Raw genomic sequence first — 22,653 nt, 5'->3', positions numbered from 1 at the left:
AGGAGGCAAAAGAGAGACAGAGGAGAGTTTTAAACAGACGAGCAAGTTGACATTACTCCACCAGAACGTTGGCACCCAGATTGTTCAAAAACTGATTTCATTACTGCAAAGTAGAAAATGTTAAGGAGCCTTTCTAGGCCACTGTTTCTGACCTGCAAACAAACAAACCCCATATTTCTTTTGTGTTTTCCATCTGTATTTTCCAAAAGGAACCCCATAGTTCAGATAGGAGCTTCCATCATTTCCCCAGTGAGATCACTAAACATTACACACAATAAAGGGTTTATTTATTTATTTTTTTGTGCAGGATAAACGTGTGAGAAGAACTTAAAAAAAAGATAAGGAATGTCTGTAGACCATCTTGAAAGCAAGAGACACTTGGGGAAAGCAATTGAAGGTGTTGAGCAGTCTTGGGGTCCCAGGACAGATCACCACAGTGGCAGATGTTGAGAGTTAAGAAAGAAGACCTTTAAAACCTTCCTATCTCCCCTGACCACAATAGAACATCATCTTCTACAACTGCGTGTTGAAGCATCTTGGCAGAAAATAATTCAGAAACAAAGGCAAGAAAGCGGTGACATAAAAAATAAATTGCGCTAGGCCAGATATGGTGCTTTTTCTTTCTTTTTTAAAAAATAATCTCTCTGTGCAAGTAATTGACTAAACACACACAGACGCGCAATTAACGCACACTCTCTCTCTCACACACAGAGTACAAGAATAAACAAACTCTTCTAATTCACATCCACAAAATGGGTTGGAAAGTACTAGTGCAAAATTCCTGTGGACCCGCAGTGCTCAGTCCATAAACTGTGGATATCCTAGACGGTCCATCAGTGTCCAGCAGATGTTTTCAATCAGTTTAATGTTATCCCTGGGCAAGTTTTGTTTCCAAGCATCAGTACTACTGGGAGAAACTTCTCCTTCGTAAGGGAGATAGAAAAGGTTCGTGGAGGTGGCAAACAAGATTTGGTTTAAACTAGCAGGAGACAAAGGAATGCCAAGGAAAGCGAAGATCCTTTCGGTGGTTTCCTGGGGGAAGTGCACGAGATCTTCAAACTTGATCAGCTGGTAGTTGGCAGGCAGCAGGTCAGTGTTGATTCGCAGGGCCGCTGCCGTGTTGGCCAGCCACAGGTGAGACAGCAGGGACACCGCATTAGACTTGGGTTTTGATAATTCTTTCCTTAACGATTTATACTCGAGGGCGTAGCTACATCTGCCTTTCCCTCCCTCTGCTTTGAACAGCTTGGCTAAGCGCTCTGGAACATTCTTCAGAGAGTAAAGACTTGGTTTGCTACTGTACAGCATGGAATAAATCCATGCCCGAGGGTCCCTCACCACGTACAAGGCCCTCAGCGAAGAGCCCAGAACCTCCTGGAAGAAATGAAGCTTTAAGGTCCAGCTCCCGCTGCTCAAACTGAGCACCGGCCTCGCGCTCGGGTAGTAAGCCAGGTGCCTCCGCAAAGCCCTAATGTATTCAGCATCCCTGTCAAAGGCGCCCTTCATCCTACTTCTTTGTTCGGGCAAAGACTCCCTCCTTTTTGGTTTTCTCTTTCTGTCCTTATTCGCCGTGAAATACTGGGCCAGTCTGCCCCTGCTGGACTCGTGCAGATGGATGTTCTGCAGATGCAGCTTTGTGTCGTGGGCCAAAGATTGCAGCCAGCCCCGGAGAAGCCGGAAACGCACGCTAGGGATGTCTGCCGCCTGCCACTCACAGGCGTCCACAAAGGAGTCAATTTCTAACTCGGTATCAGGGATTTCAAGGTAGGCTGTCGGAACCCTGATGTAGAGAAAATCACTACTGTTGAAAAAGAGCTGTTTGAGAATTTCAGCTCCAGAGCCAGGGAGTGAGGTGATGACAACGTCGGGGAGGTCAACGCGGTGCCCCTGGGAAGACACAGACCTGGCGCTTGCCTCGGCTCTTGTCCTCGCCCATTTTGCACAGATGGGCTGAGTGCAAGAGCTCCACACATCCAGGAGCTCGATGAACCACAAGGCAACTACAAGTATCAGGATCCATCGCATCAGCTTTCTGAAAGAAAGGTAAAACCGCCACTGAAAAGTTAAAATCAATAAGCTAATGCACAGAATCAACCCAATTGCAATATTAAATTTAAATCCAAAGGGGAAAATGACTTGGTCACGTCTTAGGGGCTTTGCTATTGCTTGCGAGCCCAAACCAAATCGGGTGACTTGGCCCTGATCGGCCACATTGGCAAAGCCACCAAATCCCAGGTAACTGAATCTCGTGTTCAGGTCGTAGTACTCAGTGGCAATGGAAACAATGTGTTCGGTGTTATTGACGTTGAGAGAAATCTGAAGTCCAGAGTTGGAACTGTCGGTAAATCGGCAGCTGGAAACATTGACGTATGGCCCATAAAAGACATAGGCGATTCTGGTGACTGTGGAGTCCATCTGAAACGTGACGTTGACAAACTGGGTCCACCGTTTCTTAAACTCCGCGGCTTGCTCTGCTTCCTGTATACTAGCCACGGGGCTGTTGCCGCGGTGGTCAAACCAAAACATCTTGTAGTGTGCGTCCCACACATCCATCATGGCACCATTGTACCGGTTCATGAATCTATATGGGATGTACTTAAAGTCAATATCCAGATTATGGAAGAAGGCACTGACAGACTTTATTGGGGAATCGTCTTGCTTCTCGATGTGGTCAACCACTAGCAAAGTTTGAGAATTTAAGAGAAGTAAAGCGCGATACACGCTTTTCAGCTTCATAGCTGACGAGTAAGCAGACACCGCCTCCCCGCTCACAAATATCATTTCCCCCTGTTGGGAGGCAGTGATGATTTCCCCTGCTGCATCTCCAACCTCCTCACTAGTCCACTTGAGCCACTGTGCACATTCCCCCAGCTGACCTTCCCAGGGCTTATTACATTGGCTTGTGGGCGATGGGGCAAACACCAATACATTATTCAGATGGCTCAGCTTGGGTCCATAGAGAGCTTCGGAAACAAATACTTGCCCATTGGGAGCAAAAGTAAATGAGTTCTGATCTGGATGCTCATGTCCTGGGTTAAAGCTTCTCCACCCATCAATCCAGGAGTATGGCTGAAAGTGAACGATGTCATACACAGCTCTACCCCCTAGTTTCCCAGACTTAAAAGACACAAAGGTATTGGTCTGTGTGTTTGGCAACCCAGCCCCATAAGTGACAACGCCCCAGTTAGGGAATATATGCATTTTTGCAGTCCCATATTCAGCAGGAGGCTGGGGGGTGAGCTGAGGGTCATACCAAATGTACTCAGTGTGAAGAGTACTCCACCTCTGGGCAGTGGAGGGGACCATAGGCCCATCTTTAGGTCGGTGCCTTCTAATCTGCTGAGCTAACCAATTTCCAGCTCCATTCTTTAAGATGAACTTATCCAAAAAAACCAACTGGCTTTCTGGACCATAAAACCAATTGTAATTGGAATCTGCTATCCCCACCGTTCTTTGGAAGCCTGGCAAGAGAGTGGCATAATAGAACCAAAAGTGCATTTTTAACCAGTTATTGTCCAAGTTGTTGATGTTAAAATGGCGCTGGGCCAGAAAAACATACTGGGTGACAGATTTAGCTGTGTAGCTTCCGTAGGCCACGCCTTCATCCAGAGAACCATCAACAATATGATTCAATAGGAACATTGTCTTTTCCATGACATCCACTACAACTTGCTTCCATAAATTGACTTTAGATTCTCTATCTACCCCGCTCACCAAGGCCCCAGTGAGCAACGCTATCATATTTGTAGCTTGGTGGTTATGAAGCAGTTGTTTGCCCCACGAGCGGACCTTGGAATACTCATACATTTCCTCAGTAATCGCCCATATTTTTTCCAGGTATTTTTGTTTTCGGTGATCATCTAATAAGTTATATAAAAAGTCAAAGGCAGTGGCAAATCCTGTTAAGGAATGGCCAACCGGAACCTCATCCCCTGGTGCATTCTCAACCAGCCAGTCTTTGTAGCCAACCATCCTGTCCATATATTCCAAGACAAATTCAAACGCAACTCTGTCTTCCGGGCATAGCAAACAGTATAGTGCTAAAGGGGGCAGATTGTTACCATATATCTCGTTCCACTTGGCAGCAAAGTCTGCATGCTTGGGTGGAGGTAGGTAGTACGTCGGGTTGGACAGCATAACTGTCACTGCACTTCTGATAGCTCTAAAAAGATGCAGGTGGCTGGTGCGAGACTTCTGTCTCATTGCTTGGATTTCTCCCGCATCAAAATATAAACTTGGATGAAGCATACTCTTCTTCGGCTTTTGGTTGGGTCTAAAATCTTGTACTTTCTGTGTCTTAAACTGATCTATATCATCTGCAAAAACTGCCCAGTCAGAGGAATTGCTTACAGATTCCTCAAAAGTAGAGAACACAAACATCGCTAATGCTAGAAATAAGAAATGTCCCGTAAACACTAACGCCATGATCCATCAGGGAGTTCCTTTCCTTAGGCAATCATGTCAAATGGAGCGCTCAATGCGATCCCCATCTGCTTAGTATAAAACATACATTAAAGGCCTTGACAAAACAAAGACTATAAATCGCTTATGCTGGGCAATGCAGCTGACATTCGGCTCATTCTGAGCAAGAACCACTGCCAAAGTGAGACTTGACACCGTATGTCTGTGTCCCTAACACACTTTCACTTCCAATAAAGCTTCAAGGAATGTTAAAACCCCTAGGTTTTCCATATCACACAGCAAACAGTGGTACAGAGAGTCAAACATACTATAAGTTCAGGATTTACTTCTTTTGCATAAATCTAATTAACAGAGTCAAAACACACATTAAAAAAAGAAAAGAAAGAAAAAGGGCTCCAAATTCCAAATGGAGTCATTCCTAGCATGGGAGGCCATCACCAGGGACGCGATCCCATATACATGCAGTGCCCTTGTGTGGGTCTGCCCAAGGGCGGTGACAAGGGACTGAAATCCTTGGAGTGCACTTGGCTGTTACTCCTTTCAACTTCTTACACTTTCGGCTGCTTTGAAAATTTTTTTCTTCTTTGTTTTTTGGGAGAAAAACATCCTTAACAAGCATCCAAAGTCCTACCTGTTTTAAAATAAAAAAACAAAACAACTCCAAATTCCTGTCCTCATTTCAGAACTGTCTTTTCCAGGCTTGCTTACTCATCAGCTTACTAGGACCCAGAGGAAGCATTTTCCTGTCTTCTTTCACCAGCTTCCTCAGTACAGCAGCGAGAAAAATCTAATCCCCTCAGTCACCCAGGAACTTCTCTTCCAATCATGAAGTCACCACCAGCTGGGAAAGAAGACTCCCCTTCCTCCAACAATGACGACTCTTTTCTGTGCCATTTCATGACATTCCTTTCTGGGGGGGAAAAAAATCAAAGAAAATTCTCTGAGGCTACAGGTATGCTGGGAGTGGATATAAACTGAAAACTCACATCTTGTACTAGATGGAAATTTCGGAAGCACAATAAAAACTGTTATTAAGTACAATCTAAGTTAGCTTTTTAAAAATCATTATTCTACTTTTAAATGCATACATTAGGATGACAATTGAATAGTGACAGATGACAAGCAGCTACAAGAGCTAACTCTGCCAGCAGTATTTATTTTAACCGTGGCTTGATTTAGTCATTTAAATGTTTTAAAGGGGGTGCGAGTAAGGAAGGGTAGAGGGATCCTGTGTACCATGACTGCCAAGCACAGATCTGACTTTGGGTGGTGGGCACACAATCCACTATACAGATGATATGTCATAACATAGTACACATGGGACTTATATCATATTATTAACCAATCACCCCAATACACTTAGTGAAAATGTAAAAAGAAAGAAAGAAAGAAAATCTTTTTATTCAAATGCAGTTTACCCAGAGACAAGTCCTACTGCGATTCTTGTTGTTTTGGTCACAAAGGATTCAGGGGAACAAAGCAAAAGTTACGAGGAGCTGTTTTGATTCCGTTTGAAGGACTAGCCTTCCTGGGATCAGGAGGTGTCTCTGTAAGGGACCCGTCACTTTCTTCCAAGGAGAAGAAAGCACGACAATGCGTGGGAGCAGGGACAGCTCCGTGCCCCCTCTCACCTGTAGCCTCGTGCTCCATCCCCACAAGGTACCACCAGGGGGAGCTCAGACCCAGACTGAGGGAGCAGCTTCCCTCCGCGCGTCTTCGGAGGGGAAGAACCTACCCAAGTTTCAGTCCTGGACAAGTCCCTCTCCCGGGGAAATATTAACGGCAGGAGTTGCCTTCCCCGCGCTGCCTGTTGCATTTTTTTCTGCGCCTCTTCCGAACGTGCCGCCCCACCCCGCGCTCCCCGCGCACGAACTCCGGCGGAGGTGTGGGGACAGGAGACCTCGACGCGGCCAAGTGCACTCACCTTCTGCGGCTCGGGCAGCGCCTCCCTGCGGCGCGGGGCCCCGCCGCGGGGACGTGGGGAGTTGGAGAAAACTGCTGTGCTCAGAAGGCCGGGCTGCGCGCTCCCCTGCAGGCTCCCCGCTCCCCTGCGCCCCGGCCCGCGCTCCCCGCGCTCCAACAGGCGGTGGCCTCGCGCTCGACCCCCACCCGCGCCGCGCGGACACGCCTGCCTTCGGGGAACGCCGGACCTTCCCGGGCCACCGGGACCGCGGGAGGCAGGTCGGCGCGCGGGGGGAACCCTCCAGGACGCCGTGTCCAGCAGAGTGCCGGCGTCCCCAAGCTGCAATGTCGCCGCCGCCGCCGCCACTGCTGCCGCCGCTCCTCCGTGCCAGCTTCGGCCGCACGGCCGGGGGAGGGCGAGAGAAGACGACGCGGGCTGGGGGCGGGGCGAGACCGGGCGGGGCGGGGCCAGAGGGGCTGGGAGAGGAGGGCTCACGGCCGGGGGCGGGGCTAGAGGGTCTTGGAGAGGAAGACTCCGGGGCAGGGCACGGGCGGGGGCGGGGCGGGGCGGGGCCGGGCCGAGAGCTCCGGTGTCAATCCGGAGGGAGGGGGCTCGGGGCCCGCGTGTCCCCGGCTCAGTGGCGAGCGCTGCTGGACTAGCGGACCCCCGAGAAGGGATATTTGGGAGTGTGAGTGTCGGAAGTCCCCGCTGGCCGGCTGAGTCCCTTGGGTTATGGGGCGAATACCGATGTCACAGGGCTGGGGGTGGGAGGAAGACAGAGGAGGCTCCCGGCTTGATGACAAATGAGAGGAGAGGGGTTTGGGCGGGATGGCGCCCGGGGTGTCCGCAGTCTCCCGTTAGGAAGAGCGACGGTGGGAGGCAGCCTGGCCGAGGTCGATGGTCTTCAGGAAAGCAAAATCAGTGTGCCAGAGTAAAATGACAGTGCCTTCGAGAGCACAGGTGCTAATGATCAGGGAAAAGCAAACGAACAAACTCATTATCTTTATGGATTGAAGTAATTTCTCCGGCAGTGTAACCATGGGAAGATGTGGGACAGACAGATGGGAGGAACTCGTTTTGAATTCAGGAAATGGAAAGTGGAATTCAGTAAAGACCCAGAGCAGGAGAAGACAGTGTGGCTCAGCGACTATAACGCCTGTTGCAGTTCTGGGGTTTGGAGATCCTGAGGCAGCTGTGAACCTTGTGGTTGAACTATCACAAATAACTTAGGGATTACTAGGAATACAGAGAAATACGAAGCATTGTAAATGAACAAACCCACCTCCTTCTGGGGATTGATGACACCTTCAGTTTCCGACTTCATTTCATTTCGGTAAAATGGACAGATGTATCAAAAAAAAAAAAAAAAAAGAAGTCTTGCTTAGAGGACTTCCTGTTAAAACAAAACAATAGACCATTGCTAGAAGAATACATTTTAAATAATTTACCTTGGAGATGAATCGTGGCCTCCACTTCCTCCTCATCTTTCTATTTTCTACCCTTGGGAACCTTCCATCACTCCAAATGGCCAAAGTTGCTCTTGCTTTGGCCCTTTGTTAGCTATGCTTATCCAATTCCTTGCTCCACAGCCTCTCTGCCTTTACCCATCTCACTTTCTAGTTGAAATTTGTCTACTGAAATTCTTTGAATCTTCCTCTTAGCTCAGATGCTTAAGCTCCACTAAGTACCTCCTCGGTTTCCCTGACCAGCTTGACTTCCTCTGGCTCTTTATGTCTGTATTCAGCCCTTAGAACATTTTTGTTTTAGTCTTAATATTTTACCTGACTGACTCCTGTGCTCTATGCAAAGCTCCTTCAAGTTACAAGCAGTCACCCTGTCAGTTCCCTTTGTGGGCTCTGTATCTGTGTTTGAAGTGAGTTGAACCTTTAACAGTTGTGCTCACAGAGAGTGTGGTCTCCTCTACAGAAGTTCATTCTGAAACATGAGTCTTCCTCTGAACTCCAGAAGCAGAGCTTCCTGAGAACGACTGCCTGGTTCCCCTATGTGGCCCACAATTTATTTAGGAAGATGACTCATGGCTTCCAGCCTCATTTATGGGAGAGAATAGAGTTGGAGCAAAAAGAAAAAAGAAAAGGAGCCCAACTGTAGAGATTCTTATACTTCTCTGCAAAGAGATGTTTTGGAAACTGTCCAGGAATTAGTGTTAGTAAACAGAGTGAGTAAATAATGCAGACCAGTTTTCACAATGAGGTGTGGAGATGGGGTTCTTTTATCCTGTGGATCCAAGGTGAATTGTGGAGATTATTATGAGCACCAACATCTGACAGCCTAATAGTTTCACTTCCATCCCATCTTTTTTATTTTCTTTTCCAGATTTATTATCATCGATATGATCATCTTCACCTGACAGAAGAACTGATTCAGGTACAGACGCCGTTGCATCTGCGCTGAAGCTGGGGGATGGAGCTAGTCTCTCGGCATCTTTTATTTTTTTAGGGGAGCTTTCAAGCTAATTGACAGTAAGCAGCATCGTCCCCCAGGCATGAGTGCGTTGAAATGAAACAGGAGCTGCAGCTGACCGATGCTAATCACTGGCAGAAAGGGCGAGTGGCACTATGGAAAATGAAGAGCGTCTTGTTTCCTGTGAACTGAAAAGGAAGAGCTCCGCGTATTTATTGTTCCTTCCACACATGAAGATGGTACAAAGTTAGTTATAAATAATAAATCCAACTGTAGAAAGGATGAGCTCTACGTTATGTTATTGTGCATTAAAAACCTTTATGAGTGTGGCAAGAGAAACATATACCAACAGCTGCTAAATTCAGAATCGTGGAACAGTATCTTATTTTAATATAAGCAAAGAACAGTACAGTCTATCGCGCAGGGGATTTCCCGCTATATAAAAATATCTTAAATCTACATGAGATTTTACTCATGATTTCAAAGCATTTATGAAAACCTGTTTTCTTTATTTGAATATCTTTCAACCAATCCTCCAGCCATGCCACTTACAACAGAGATGATGCTTTCTAGAGTAGATTTCCTGAGGCAGGGTTTTCCTTTCCTTTCCCTCCCTCCCTCCCTCCCTTATTTCCTTCCTTCCTTCCTTCCTTCCTTCCTTCCTTCCTTCCTTCCTTCTTTCCTTCCTTCCTTCTTTTTCTTCTTTTCTTTCTTCTATAACAGCTAGCTCAGAGACTGGCACTTTGTGTTGAGTGTCTGTTGAATGTGGAAGGTGAATTCTTTTCTGGCAGAGGAGGGGGAGACGTCATAAACCTCTAGAAGGCAGACCCAGAAGATCCAGCCATGCTGAGATCTTGTTACCCAACAGTCTGTGATGGATTTGTGTCTCGGGTGACTTCATTCAAGTGATACCTAGGACAAGAAAGCCAGCCAACATTATAAGGAGAACTAGAAATTAAGATAGGTAACTTCAAGTTCTGAACCCCAGAGCAGAAGGTAATCAATCACCTTACAGACATCTACAGAGCAAGCAATGAAAACAAACGACACCCTAGTGGTCTTGTATTACTTGGAGGAAAGCTACCCAAGATCTAATTGCAGTGCATTTGACAACTGACCACACACAGATCTAATGCACGGGCTTGCCCAGAGCTCAGGCATCGGAAGCTGGGGGTGATTTCTTTTTCCTCCCTAAGCATGGCCCTTCCTTGATATGCTCTTGGCTGTGAGCTCAGATGCAGATTTTTAAACCGATTACAAGGTGAGATTTTGCTCCATAAGATGTACCTGACCATAAGTGGCACCTAGGGTTTAAAGGAGGAAAATAAGAAAAAAAATACTTTGAACCAAATGGTGTATTAAAATATGTAATAAAATATATCACAATAATATTTCAACAATGTAAACTCAACAGCAGTATTAACAACCATTAGCACTGTTATTAACAAATGAGAGGAGACTTTAATGTTCAAGTACTCTTCTAGTTGTCAGGGAACCCGCAGCAGCTAAAAAAATGAACATTTGCTCTATAAAAGAGACAGGCATTTCTCCCTACACTTTTAGAGGTAAAAGTGCGTCTTATGAAAGCAAAAATATGATATTTTACAGTGATCCATAAGCACTGCTAGAACTACTGTTTGCCCCAGCATTTGGGGAGTGAGTAGCTGTGATTGGAAAGAAACAGACACCAAACTTAAGCTGCAAATTTTATTGCACAATAGACCAGCAGTAAATAGGCCACACCAATAATAAAGACAAAACCACAGATTTAAAGCAGGCAGGAGAAGGCGGAAATACTCTTGCTGCAATTGCTTTGACTACACAACTTCTCCAAGTGACAGGGATTTTGCCCACAGAGTCACTAATGAAGACATGGCTGGAGTCTTCCCGGAGTTTGTTTATCCAGCTGCACAAGAGCCTGTTTGACAGTAACTGGAGTTTTAAAAATTCTGAAATACCAAAGCCAAATTCTGAGCAGAGAAGTTTCCCCAGAAGTGCACTAAAGCCTTGGATTCATAAATGGGCAGCTTTATTGCTACCACATCTGCTTATCTACAGTTTTGCTCTTACTGGGAAAGACAATTTTAATCAAAGTGACACTTACAAGGGACGTAGAAGAGGAGGCTGTTCCTCTGTCCCTTCCCCCTCTTACACCTTACACCTGGTTCTCAGCACTGAGGCCATTTGCCACTCAGGAAACATTATGAAAGGTCTGGAGACATTTTTGATTGTCACAACTTGGGATGCGGAACTGGCTGGCGTGAAGCGGGTAAAGGCCAAGGGATGTTGCTAAACATCCTCCGGCCCCCACCTCGCCCCTCACTCCCAAACAAAGAATTATCCAGCCCAGGAGGTCAATACTGCTGAGTTTGAGAAATCCCACCCTAGCCCACTGATTCCAAAAACGAAGGATGTGCACATCGCTGGTAATTTAAAAAAATCAAGTCCTGAATTACCCTCGGGCTTCCGGCGCCACTTCCCAGCTAGCTCCCGAGCAGCTCTTACTCACCCGTTCACCCACGGCGTGCTGTTGCTTACCAGACTGTGCGTCCCTCTCTCTTCGCCCGGCCAAAGACACTCCCCACACCAGCTATTCTGCCTCCTTTGGGAGCCTGGGCGAGGCCACCGGGCAACACTGGCATAAGTCAGTCATTACAAAGCAGTACGGGGAAGGAGTGCCTTTCTGATGATCAGAAAACCCCTTCTGATATAAAAGAAAGCTTACCCCTTCACCCATACGTGCGCCCCGCACCCCCAACTACTTTTATTATCTGAATTTCTTCCTGTAGTGCAGTGCTTTTCAAATTGAAAATTTTGGACCACCAGTATCAGGAGGTCCAGGATTTTGTTAAAAATACCAGTTTCTCAAATGGATTCCAGCTCTCGGTGCGTGTGACCTGTAACTGGCGCCTTGAACAGGTCCCGCAGGTGTGCCCCACATCAGACAGTCACTGTTATAGGGCAAGGATTCTCGTTCTTTTCTGTACAGCACCTGGGGTATGTCTCTGAGGGACTATTTGGAGATGTGACAGAAACGTCCTGGGGCTAAGGAGTTGGTGTTTCAGAATTACCCAGAGACATGCAGAGAGCTACTTTGCAGCTAATTTCATTATTTTCCATGCTAATTGTTTACTCACACATGAGAGAGTGAGAAAAACAGGATTTATAAGACACAGAGGAGAGAAAAGTTGAGACTGGGTGCAGTGGAACTTGTCTTACACATTTTGGGGGTAAATGGGGTAAGTAGACCATAACAGAGGTGTGTGTCTTGGATCCCTAAGGGGCCAATGCCCGATTCTGTATGAATTCCCCAGAAAACAGCGATAGCTGAGCTGTGGAGCAGAGGTGATAGGCTGTCTTCATTCGGTGTCAGTCAAGATCCCGCCCAGGGGCTGTCACCTTACTGAGATTCAGCCCCTGCCCTGTTCTTCAGTAGCAGTCCTCACTGGAGAGCCCTTGGGGAGTGGGCTTCCGCCCTCCGCCCAGTCCAGCCCTGGGCACTTCCTTCCCTGCTTCCTGCTTCTCTTGCCCTGAGGATCAGCTGTAATGGATCCTTCGTGGGGATATGACAAAATGTGGCAAACCCTCAGCACAGGTTAATAGTGCCTTGATTCTACCATCAGGCAAAAATAAAGCATCCTTTTTGGACTCTAAATTCAGAGTCTCAGGAGAGAAACAATGATGGCGTAGCATGGCCAAGGTTCCATCGTGATTCACGCAGGGATAGAAGGCAGTTTGGGGTCCAGTAGTTCAAACGATGCTACAGGGCCAGCCATGGGGGAGTTGGGGGTACTAGTCATCATAAGAGAACAGAGCTGGCTGGTACCTAGTGTATCTGCTGTGCAGTGACACGCCAGAGGACTGTGCTCCCCGAGAGGCATACGACAAGCCGTGCATTGGGTGGTGGGTAGTTGAGCTGGTGGAGGTTGAGTTTGGGGTAGGACAGTGGAAGGGAAGGAGGGAGGTTGTACGTCATTCCAAAATGCTGAGTGTTGTAGGATGCATGCTGATGCCTTTGGTAGAATTTATTCAATTTACCTGATTATAAGGATCACCTAGATGTGCTCGTTAAAAGCGATGTTAGACTTAAGACGCTACCTGAGAATTGACCAAGGTAGGATGGGCAGGGGGACACAAGGAATTTATATTTTTAAATGTCATTTTGATCAACCAAAATTGGCCAACTGCCCTTAGAGAGATAACCTTTCTAACATGTTGCCAGCAGCTTTTACAATAAAACATACATTAGTTTCAGATCCAGAAAGAGAGTTTGATGTCAGTGGGGGGGTGGGGGGGTGATGTTACAGAGCTGTGCTGTCCTGTATTATAGCCACGTACGGCAAGTGAAAATAGAATAAAATTAAAATTCAGTTTTCTAATTCCACTATCCAGATTTCTAGTGTTCAGCAGTCTCTAGTGATCAGTGGCCGTAATATTTAACAGCACAAATATAAAGCTCCCCTAATGTGGCAGAAAGTTCTGCTGGGTAACATTGTAGAAGAAGCTTGTCAAAGAGGGAGAAACATGCTACAACAGTCATCACAGCAGCCCTCAGTCATGAGCGTATGCAGAGTGGGTAGGTGATTATCATTCATGATGATGTTGAAGTACTAATGCTGATGATGATAACTGACACTTACTGAGCGTATATTAGATGTAAATACACCAGACAACCTACCCGCATACTAACCATGGTACCACACTCTCTCACTAGCTACTGCATGTGGGAGGAATCAGCCAGTTGACCTTTGTCATGTGGAATCTAGGGCCCCATGTGGCCAGATAGTCTGAGTGTGTGTGTGTGTGTGTGTGTGTGTGTGCCCAGAAGTCTGGATTCTTTTTGTGTGTGAAATAACTTGATTTTTTTAATTAGCTTAATTTTTTTTAAAAAAACACTGAAACACTGTAAAGTCAAAAAAAATTAATGAATGGGACTACATCAGACTAAGAAGTTTTTGCTCAGCAAGAGAAACTGATAACAAAATAAACAGAAAGCCAACTAAATGGGAAATGATATTTTCAAACAACAGCTCAGATAAGGGCCTAATATCCAAAATATACAAAGAACTCATAAAAATCAACAACAAACAAACAAACTGGATTTTTTATTGGATTATAAAAAAATGGGAAGAGGACATGAACAGACACTTCTCCCAGGAGGAAGTACAAATGGCCAACAGATATATGAAAAGATGCTCATCTTCTTTAGTTATTAGAGAAATACAAATCAAAACTGCAATGAGATACCACCTCACACCTGTTCGATTAGCTGTAATTAACAAGACAGGTAATAGCAAATGTTGGAGAGGCTGTGGAGAAAAAGGAACCCTCATCCACTGTTGGTGGGAATGTAAAGTAGTACAACCATTATGGAAGAAAGTATGGTGGTTCCTCAAAAAACTGAAAATAGAACTACCTTATGACCCAGCAATCCCTCTACTGGGTATATACCCCCAAAACTCAAAAACATTGATACGTAAAGACACATGCAGCCCCATGTTCATTGCAGCATTGTTCACAGTGGCCAGGACATGGAAACAACCAAAAAGCCCGTCAATAGATGACTGGATAAAGAAGATGTGGCACATATACACTACGGAATACTACTCAGCCATAAGAAATGATGACATCGGATCATTTACAGCAAAATGGTGGGATCTTGATAACATTATACGAAGTGAAATAAGTAAATCAGAAAAAAACAGGAACTGCATTATTCCATACATAGATGGGACATAAAAGTGAAACTAAGAGACATTGATAAGAGTGTGGTGGTTACAGGGGGAGGGGGGAAAGGGAGAGGGAAAGGGGGAGGGGGAGGGGCACAAAGAAAACTAGATAGAAGGTGACAGAGGACAATCTGACTTTGGGTGATGGGTATGCAACAAATTGAAAGACAAGATAACCTGGACATGTTATCTTTGAATATATGTATCCTGATTTATTGATATCGCCCCATTAAAAAAATAAAATTAAAAAAAAAACCCCCAAAAAAAACCCACTGTAAAGTCAAAATAAAATATGTTTGTGAGATGGACTCAGTTCATAAATGATGAGATTTTTCACTTTTGATTTAGAAGCTAGATGTACTGAGAATTAATTTCCTGATTTTACTTTCATCCAACTCTGGCCCCAGGAATTCCACTTCCATTTTAATGTCGGAGACAGAAGTACCATTTTTTCTTGTCTTAAGTTGTCTACTCCTATAACCCCTCTCAGTCTGGGGTAGTCAAAGACTGGTTATGTCTTCCAACAATGATATTTATATCTGCAGAAATGTGTTAAACTTTATTTTTTTCCTTTATTCAATAAAGACTCAGGGCTCACTAATACACTGTGCCAGGTGGTTTGGGAAACCCCCATGGGGAAAAAATGCCTGGCCAAACGGAGCTTGTCTAATGTTACAGACAGAAAAAGCATAATAAAAAGACAGAATAGGTATGAATTATTAATTCATTTGTTTTCTGTATTTTAATCATTCCTTGATGAGATATAATTGTCTTTGAAGGAGCTTCTATCTCTTTCTATAATTTTCAAAAGCACATTTACACCAATGAGGATGAGAGATTGGTTATGACTCAGGAACTGGGAAAGTGGAAAAGTGGATGTAAAGTTAAATGTTGTCAGAAGTCTCTAGGCTAATGGCTCCCAAAGTGTATGCCAGGGTGCACTGGTGCGCCCTAGAAGATTTCCAGGTGCGCCCTATGGTATTCCAGAGAAATATGTGCCTGGTAGGGACCAAAATACCTACAGGGTATTTGGAGTTTAGATTTTGGGGGGACAGAAGGGTAGGGAATTGGCTATAAGCTGACAGTCTGCCCCCCCACTTGCCTGATTAGGTTGTAAAAGGCTGTTAAGCTGTGGTGCTGGATTGTTTACATTACCCCCCATGTTCCCTGGAAAGACTGGAGGCAAGTTTCTTCTATCCTTTGTTTGGTGTAAAGTTAAGATGATATGTATGGTGGGGATTTTCTGCATTCAACACAATTAAGAGTAAAAAGAGAAGAATTCTTCAATGTATTGACGAGGCAATGAGAGTTTGCCTTTCAAATATATGCCCAAACCTTGAAGAAATCGCTAGGACACATCAGGCTCATGTTTCTCATAAAAACAAAAAGAAAAAAACATATTTGTGCTAGGACCTCCCTAATTTACTAAATCTTACTAAGATGTATCTATATATATAAAAAGATAACTTTTTCGTCATTTTTTTAACCCCTCTTTTTTATGAATTCTAAAAAGCATAACTCAAAAAATGTAACATAAAAATGTTTTTTAATGTCAGAATAAATGAAATTTTGCCGTATTTATTTTGTTTCATTACCATAAAAGCATACTTAGGCTTTATACTTTTTTCTTTAATATTTAACTTAATTATTATAACATATTTCTCAGAAATTTGTATATAGTGCACCTACAATTATTTGTAGAATTTTAAATGCACCTCGAATTCAAAAAAGTTTGAGAACCACTGCTCTAGGATGTTGGCATTTCTCCAGAGCTCCACCGCTTCTGCTGAAAGCCAGGAGCCAGCCAGGCTCGGAGCAGAAAGGACTCCTGGAACCTCTCTCTGTCCTGTGTCCAGACTTTCCAGCCCGGCTGGCCAGGGACTTCCTATAGACAATGAGGGACTTCAGGAACCACAACTGTGGTCCTTCAGCTATTTGTCTGGGGACTGTTGAGGACACAACAGAGCTGTTGTCCCCGTGGCTGGACACAGAGCACACCACTGAAGATTTCGAGTGAACAAACAGTCCCTGTTATTGGCACATGCCTCACCCTGGGCCAGAGCTTTCTACGAGAGGAGTCAGCTGGATCCAAAATGCAGGATAAAAATCTCTCTTTGGTAATTCTTTTAAAAATAATAAATAGAAAATAAATGGACAGAGCCATGTTTTCCAAAAGTCCTTGCTCATGAGGATCACCAGGGAGACTTGGTTCCCTCTCCCGGAGCCGCGGATGCAAGGGCTGGGAGGACGTCAGTGACTTGGGGTTCTTGGCAGGTATGTCAAGTGATGGTTATCACCGGGAAGTTTAGGAAACACCCGAGCAGAAGGAGAAAGGGTGATTGTCTCCCGTAATGGCACCCAGTGTGTGTCAGCTGTCCCAGGCTTGCCGTTACGTGCCTACACTGTCAAGGGAGATGGTCCTGAGTTCGAATCCAAGCTCTGAGGCTGTATTGTAAGTTGCTGTGAGACATGGGGCCAGTTACGTCGCCTTTCTAAATGTAGATGTCTTGTGGCTAAAAATGAGGTTGCAGTATAACTAGTTGCACAGGGAACTCGGGGAGTTCAAATGGCAAGAGGCAGGAAAACCCTCAGTGCATAACTTCAGGGATTCTTGGCGGAGGCTCTTTTTAGTTAAAAAGGCAACTTTATGTCCTTTGTCCCCTTTAATTCTTTGAAAATCCCACGAGTGATATGTAATAGACTCAGTGTTGTGTACTAACATGCCAAGGAGGAGAAATTCAGGACAGAAAACGTCATATCTGAGGACAGGATAACAGAGACAGTGCATGGTGTCCAGCCACCGGCCCCAAGGAGGCTAACAGATTTGTTTCATGCTGCGAGAGACAGATCAGCAGCAGCTGGGACTGGAGCCAGGTTTTGTAGGTAGTCTTCCCAATGCCTTGTTGAGAGCGTAGTTTATCTGTAAGCAAACCAGATGATACATATTTTCGATTTGCTTCTTTTGATATTAAAAGAATTAAGACCTAAGTAACTCTTCCGTGTGCATCTAAAAAGAACAGTTTTATAAGAGATTATCTAGTGCATATGTACACCAAAATTCTTTCAGAAACCTCTTAAAAACATCGCTTTCTGTGTCCGCTGAGAGCCTTTTGAATCAGAATCTTGATACGGCACGAGTATTTGCATTTTTACCAAGTTTTTCAATTAAATTTTGAGAACTAGCTGATAGAACCTTTATTTCTTTGAGATCAGGTACTGTGTATTCTTTTTTTTTTTTTTTGTAGTCTGAGCAGTTCCTGTCAAAATTTTAGGCACACTTTTTATTCAGTTAACTTTTACTGAATTAAAATGTGGTAGACACAAATTATGGTAAAATGTTTTGATTGTATTAAAATATGTGAAGTACATGTATGGATGAACATTTCCAAAGATATCATTTATAAAATTTGAACTGAATTAGAAGTTTAATTCTTTTGCCAGATATATGTGTCTGGAGAATATATATATATATATATATATATATATATATATATATATATATATATACACACACACACACACACACACACACACATGTATATATACATATATATGCACACATATATATGATATATATACATATATATGTGTATTTCATATATAAATATGTATATGATACACACACACACACACATACACACACATATATTAAAGAAGGAGAGATGGGAGAAAATTAGCCTTCAGACTGATGGCATCTGGATAACAGACAGGAGAAAAGCCCGTATTTCATGCCAATTCTGAAGAATGTTAACTTGGATATTAGTTATCTATTGCTGCACAAGGACTTATCCCAAAACTTGGCAACAGAAACAAACGTACCTTTGTTTTCTCTAGCATTTGGTGAGAATTAACAGCTGGGAACAACTAAACAGGCGGAGTCTTGCCAGGGTCTCTTCGGAGGCTATAGCCGAGATGTCTGTGTGTTCACATTACCTTGGTGGAGGTATGGTGAGGCCAGACTCGGATCAAGAAAGGGAACAGAAGAGGTTTATCTCTTTGTGACCTCCAGCTCCCTGGGGAGATGCAGAACACCAGGCAGAGCCACTCAGGGGAGTAACAGGGAGGGTCACAGGGCAGAGCAAGAAAGATTTGTGGGTAAGTACCCTTATTATGGGAAGGAACAGGTAAGGTGGGAAAAAAGGATTAGGATTGGCTGGATTGTCATTTCAGTGAGTCTGGGCAGGGGAGCTGCCCCTTGCTGTCTGGTGCCGGACCCTGCGGTGACTAAAGTGACTATGCGGTGGCCCAGAGTGTGGGAGCCTGGTCGGAGATGGTTTAGATGTGGACTGAGGGGCTGGTCAAGCAGGGGAACTGACCAACCTCCAGCCAGGACCTTGGAACAACAGGTTGTTCGGAGTCAGGAGATAGCTTGGGTCAGCCAGGACCAAAATATAATAAATAAGTAAATGAGGATATTTTTCCTTAGATTTTTGTTAAGATGATGCTGGCCAGAGGAAAGAATACATGTTTAATATATTTTTTATGTATTTTGATCAGTATTATAATTCTTTTTTTTGGTATAAAAAGTCATGGTTGCAGAACACAAAGGTCATTTCTTTTTATAATTTTCACATGTGATCAAAAGGTAAAGTCTAGAAAAACAGTATGGAGTGCCTTTATATTGTAACAGACATTATAAAATGTGTAGGATGGTTTTTATTCCCACGTGAAAGAATCCTTAATAAAAATGCTGCAAATATTAGAAAACAGACTCAGAACATCAAAAAATTAAGTCAACTCTGTTGTCTCTAAAGAAGAGATAAACATTTAGGCTTATTAGCTGCATTTGTTCTCTAATTAATGCTACTTTGACAAGATAACCTGGAAATGTTTTCTTTGAATATATGTACCCTGATTTATTGATGTCACCCCATTAAAATAAAAATTTATTTATAAAAAAAAAAGAAATAAAGTTCAAACTCATGTACATTAGCTTTGATTGATTCCCTTAAAATCAATTTTAATACCATCCTTAATGTCATTTAAAGTCGGCATGTATAGTACTTGCACAGTGATTCACTATTGCTCCCTGTCATTAGTTAGCCCACCATCTAAAGAGATACAAACCAACTTAACAAATATGAAGACCACCACCCACCACCATGTTAACTGGCACAAAGGAAGTTGCCTTGCAACGCAGTAAATTAGACCTAGTCTCTCGTGTTAAGAAAGGCATCCAGATTGTGACTTACTCCCATATTGTGCAAATTTCTCCATAGTGAGATCAAGGGAATGGAGCAGAAGGTCATCTGTGAATTCTAAACTTTGAAATTATTTTTTCACATGCCTCTTGTCTGTAGTCTTCTTTTGGCAACTTACAAATATTCTCTTATTTTTTTGTGGCGGAGTAAACAAAAGTGACCCCCATGAGAACTTTCCACTCACAGACAACTGTGCTGTTCATCACAGAATTCCTGTGTTTCCTTACAAGCAATGCAGTTCTTGAACTGAAAGTAGGTTCTCATACTTTTACCTTTGAACTGTTCTTCTGTTATAAAGTAATTTAAATTTAGGAAGTAAAAAGTTCTTCAAGATATAATTTAACAAGAAAATCTTAGGGAATTAAAAAATGGATCCAAATAATCACTTTCCCCCCCATTCATTTATTTAACATAATTTCTATTATAATTTTCAAAGGCCATTATCTTTGCATTTCAGATTTGTGTTATGAATAGTATTATTCAATGTGCATTTAGTTTGGAGTCATTTTTGCTTCTTAAGTACGTATTATTTTCTAAAGCACAAAACCCAGTAGACTTCAGTAGCCTCAAATATTTCATTCCAGTTTTTTTTTAACATTGCTGTTTAAAATTTTAAAACCCTTTGTGTTCTATAATCAAAAGACTGCAGCAAAGGTAAAAAACACAATTTCCTCATTTTCCACACATGTATGGTTTTTCTATATAAAAGACATGTTACTCTGTAATTTAACCAAGTCACCTGACCTTTATGCTGTTGATTTTATTACATCACTTTGCCCTTAAGAAGATCTAAGAGTTTTGGATATCAGTAAAATTAAATAGATTATAAAAAGTCAAGTGAATTAGGAGCAAATCAAATAATGATTCAGAGACTATTGAGGATAACTTCACCCATCCGTATGTGTTATTTAATTAATCAGAAGTCTTTACTTATAAGATGATCATCTTATTCTGCAACCTTCTAAAATATTTGGAAGCTAAAGGAAACACCTTTATGTAGATAGATGTAGCTTTTAAAGGGTACTTCTGTATAGTTTCACTATCTGGATGGCATTATATGACTATTGTTTTCAAAACTTTGCACAGAAAATAACTTTAAAAAACAGTCTAAAATTAAATTTATAAAATATGAATTATGTAAATGTTATGTTTTTCCTAATTGAAAATAAAATTAACATTCTATACATATTTTGCATTTAATCCATTGTTAAATAATATAAGGATATTTAAAAAATAGTTTTATATCACTGTTTTTTAGAATCTTTTTTTTTTACAAAAAATTTGACCTGTTAAAGTGACCTCAAATGTGAAGACCTTGTGGGTAGGGTAGATGACAAAGTGCAGAAGTACAGGAGCTATTACATGAGCTTCGTAGGAAACTGGGACTTTGTTCCAGGTACCATGAAGATCTGAACTTAAGATACATGGGCAGTTCTGACATTTGTTTACTGGTTTTCTGCCATTGTTATTCTGTGGCTCCTTAAACTAGCAACTAACTCAGTCCCTCTGTAATGGCTCATATGATCTTGAACTCCCCAACCACTGAATTTCATGGAGTCTTTCTGTATGGGAACCCATGTAGTCAGTGCTCTCATGAAAGTCCCACTCTGAACATACTGGCCAGCCGGCTGTCACCAAGTGGACAGAGTTCTATGGTCAAAATATGACTTGTTTGAGAGCCACCTTGAAAAGGGCCTGGATGTGTGGCTTCCTGAATGACTTGGGTCACACACAAGCCAGAGTGCTTCTGCTGATTGCTGATCCTAAAATTTTAGAAGAGGAAGGGACATTGGTGATGATATTATCTAACTCCTGATTTTGTACCGGGGAAGGCATTACTGTTTCACGTGCTGATCCTAGCCTCTCTGTGGAATTCATTCTCCAGGGGTCCCCAAACTTTTTACACAAGAGGCCAGTTCATTGTCCCTCAGACCATTGGAGGGCCACCACATACAGTGCTCCTCTCACTGACCACCAATGAAAGAGGTGCCCCTTCCGGAATTGCAGTGGGGGGCCGGATAAATGGCCTCAGGGGACCACATGTGGCCCGCGGGCCGTAGTTTGGGGACACCTGTAAATGAATATTGTTACAAAGGCTGCCCTTGCAATAGAAAATAGGAAAAGAAATGATAAAACAAACAAACAACAACAAAAGAAAAAGCAGAGAAGTTCAGGAATAATAACAACAGGAGACCTTTAACTAAGCTCTTGTTAGGATGTAAGAAGAACCAGTACATAGATGGTGTAAACAGCATCTCACAGGTAGGCTCTGGCATCAGTGCAGCAACAAAGGGAGGAAGGACCCAGACCCTCAAGCATCCTGGAGTCAGCTCCAGGGCAGCGTGCTCCTGAACAGAGCACTGGATGGCTCATAATGCCATCTCTAGCCTCGCCCTGTTAATGTCATTAAGGGTAATAGAGCTAAGTCTATTATAGGAAATTGTTCCTTTGGAGCTAATTGAGTTATAAGGGAGGTCATGCTAATTATTACAATTTATGAGATTACAGAATCATTGTGAAGCTAGTAATATTTTTTTATAACAGATCTGTTTCTGAGCTAGTCGAATCAATTTTCTGAGGGAGGTTAAAGAAGGCATGGGAAAGAAAACACATCATCATTAGTTGTTGCAGAGCTGTATTTCTTTAGTTTTTGTTTGTGTGTTTAAGTTTTTTTATATAATACCACAACCTTTGTTTGAAAGGAGAAAATAGTGAGCACGTTGGCAATTTTGCATCAACAATGCCAATTTATACTTCTTTTTTATTCCACCTAAATTGACTAGATATTTTTGTATTCTGGGGAAACTTTCTCTGTAACAATATATATTCAAGTCAGATCAGTCCTAACAAAGCGCTAGTGTATGCAGATGTTTAACGTGGTGGCCAAAAGAGGTATAACTGAGACGATTTACAAATATTTTATTGAATGGTAAAGATATTCCAGATAACATGGCAGATTTAGATATATTTTCAGTAG

At 43.1% G+C, this 22,653-nt stretch overlaps 1 protein-coding gene across 2 annotated transcripts; it reads right to left on the bottom strand.

Annotated features, from left to right (window-relative positions):
* Positions 1-275: 275 nt before the first annotated feature.
* DSEL (dermatan sulfate epimerase like) lies at positions 276-6,491 on the bottom strand. 2 transcript variants are annotated; one of them, XM_066352756.1, is made up of 2 exons: positions 6,347-6,491; positions 276-5,332 (listed from the first exon to the last, which is right to left on the bottom strand). In XM_066352756.1, exon 2 carries the CDS (start codon positions 4,423-4,425, stop codon positions 799-801), a length of 3,627 nt encoding a protein of 1,208 aa, XP_066208853.1. In that variant the 5' UTR covers positions 4,426-5,332; positions 6,347-6,491; the 3' UTR covers positions 276-798. The 2 variants fall into 2 exon arrangements, with proteins under 2 accessions (XP_066208853.1, XP_066208854.1); XM_066352757.1 differs by having other exon boundaries at positions 276-5,328; positions 6,347-6,465.
* Between the last annotated feature and the right edge of the window lie 16,162 nt (positions 6,492-22,653).

The sequence above is a fragment of the Saccopteryx leptura genome, chromosome 11 (assembly GCF_036850995.1).
Source record: "Saccopteryx leptura isolate mSacLep1 chromosome 11, mSacLep1_pri_phased_curated, whole genome shotgun sequence".
NCBI classification, from domain to species: Eukaryota; Metazoa; Chordata; class Mammalia; order Chiroptera; family Emballonuridae; genus Saccopteryx; species Saccopteryx leptura.
This window is presented reverse-complemented; position numbering and strand designations above follow the sequence as displayed.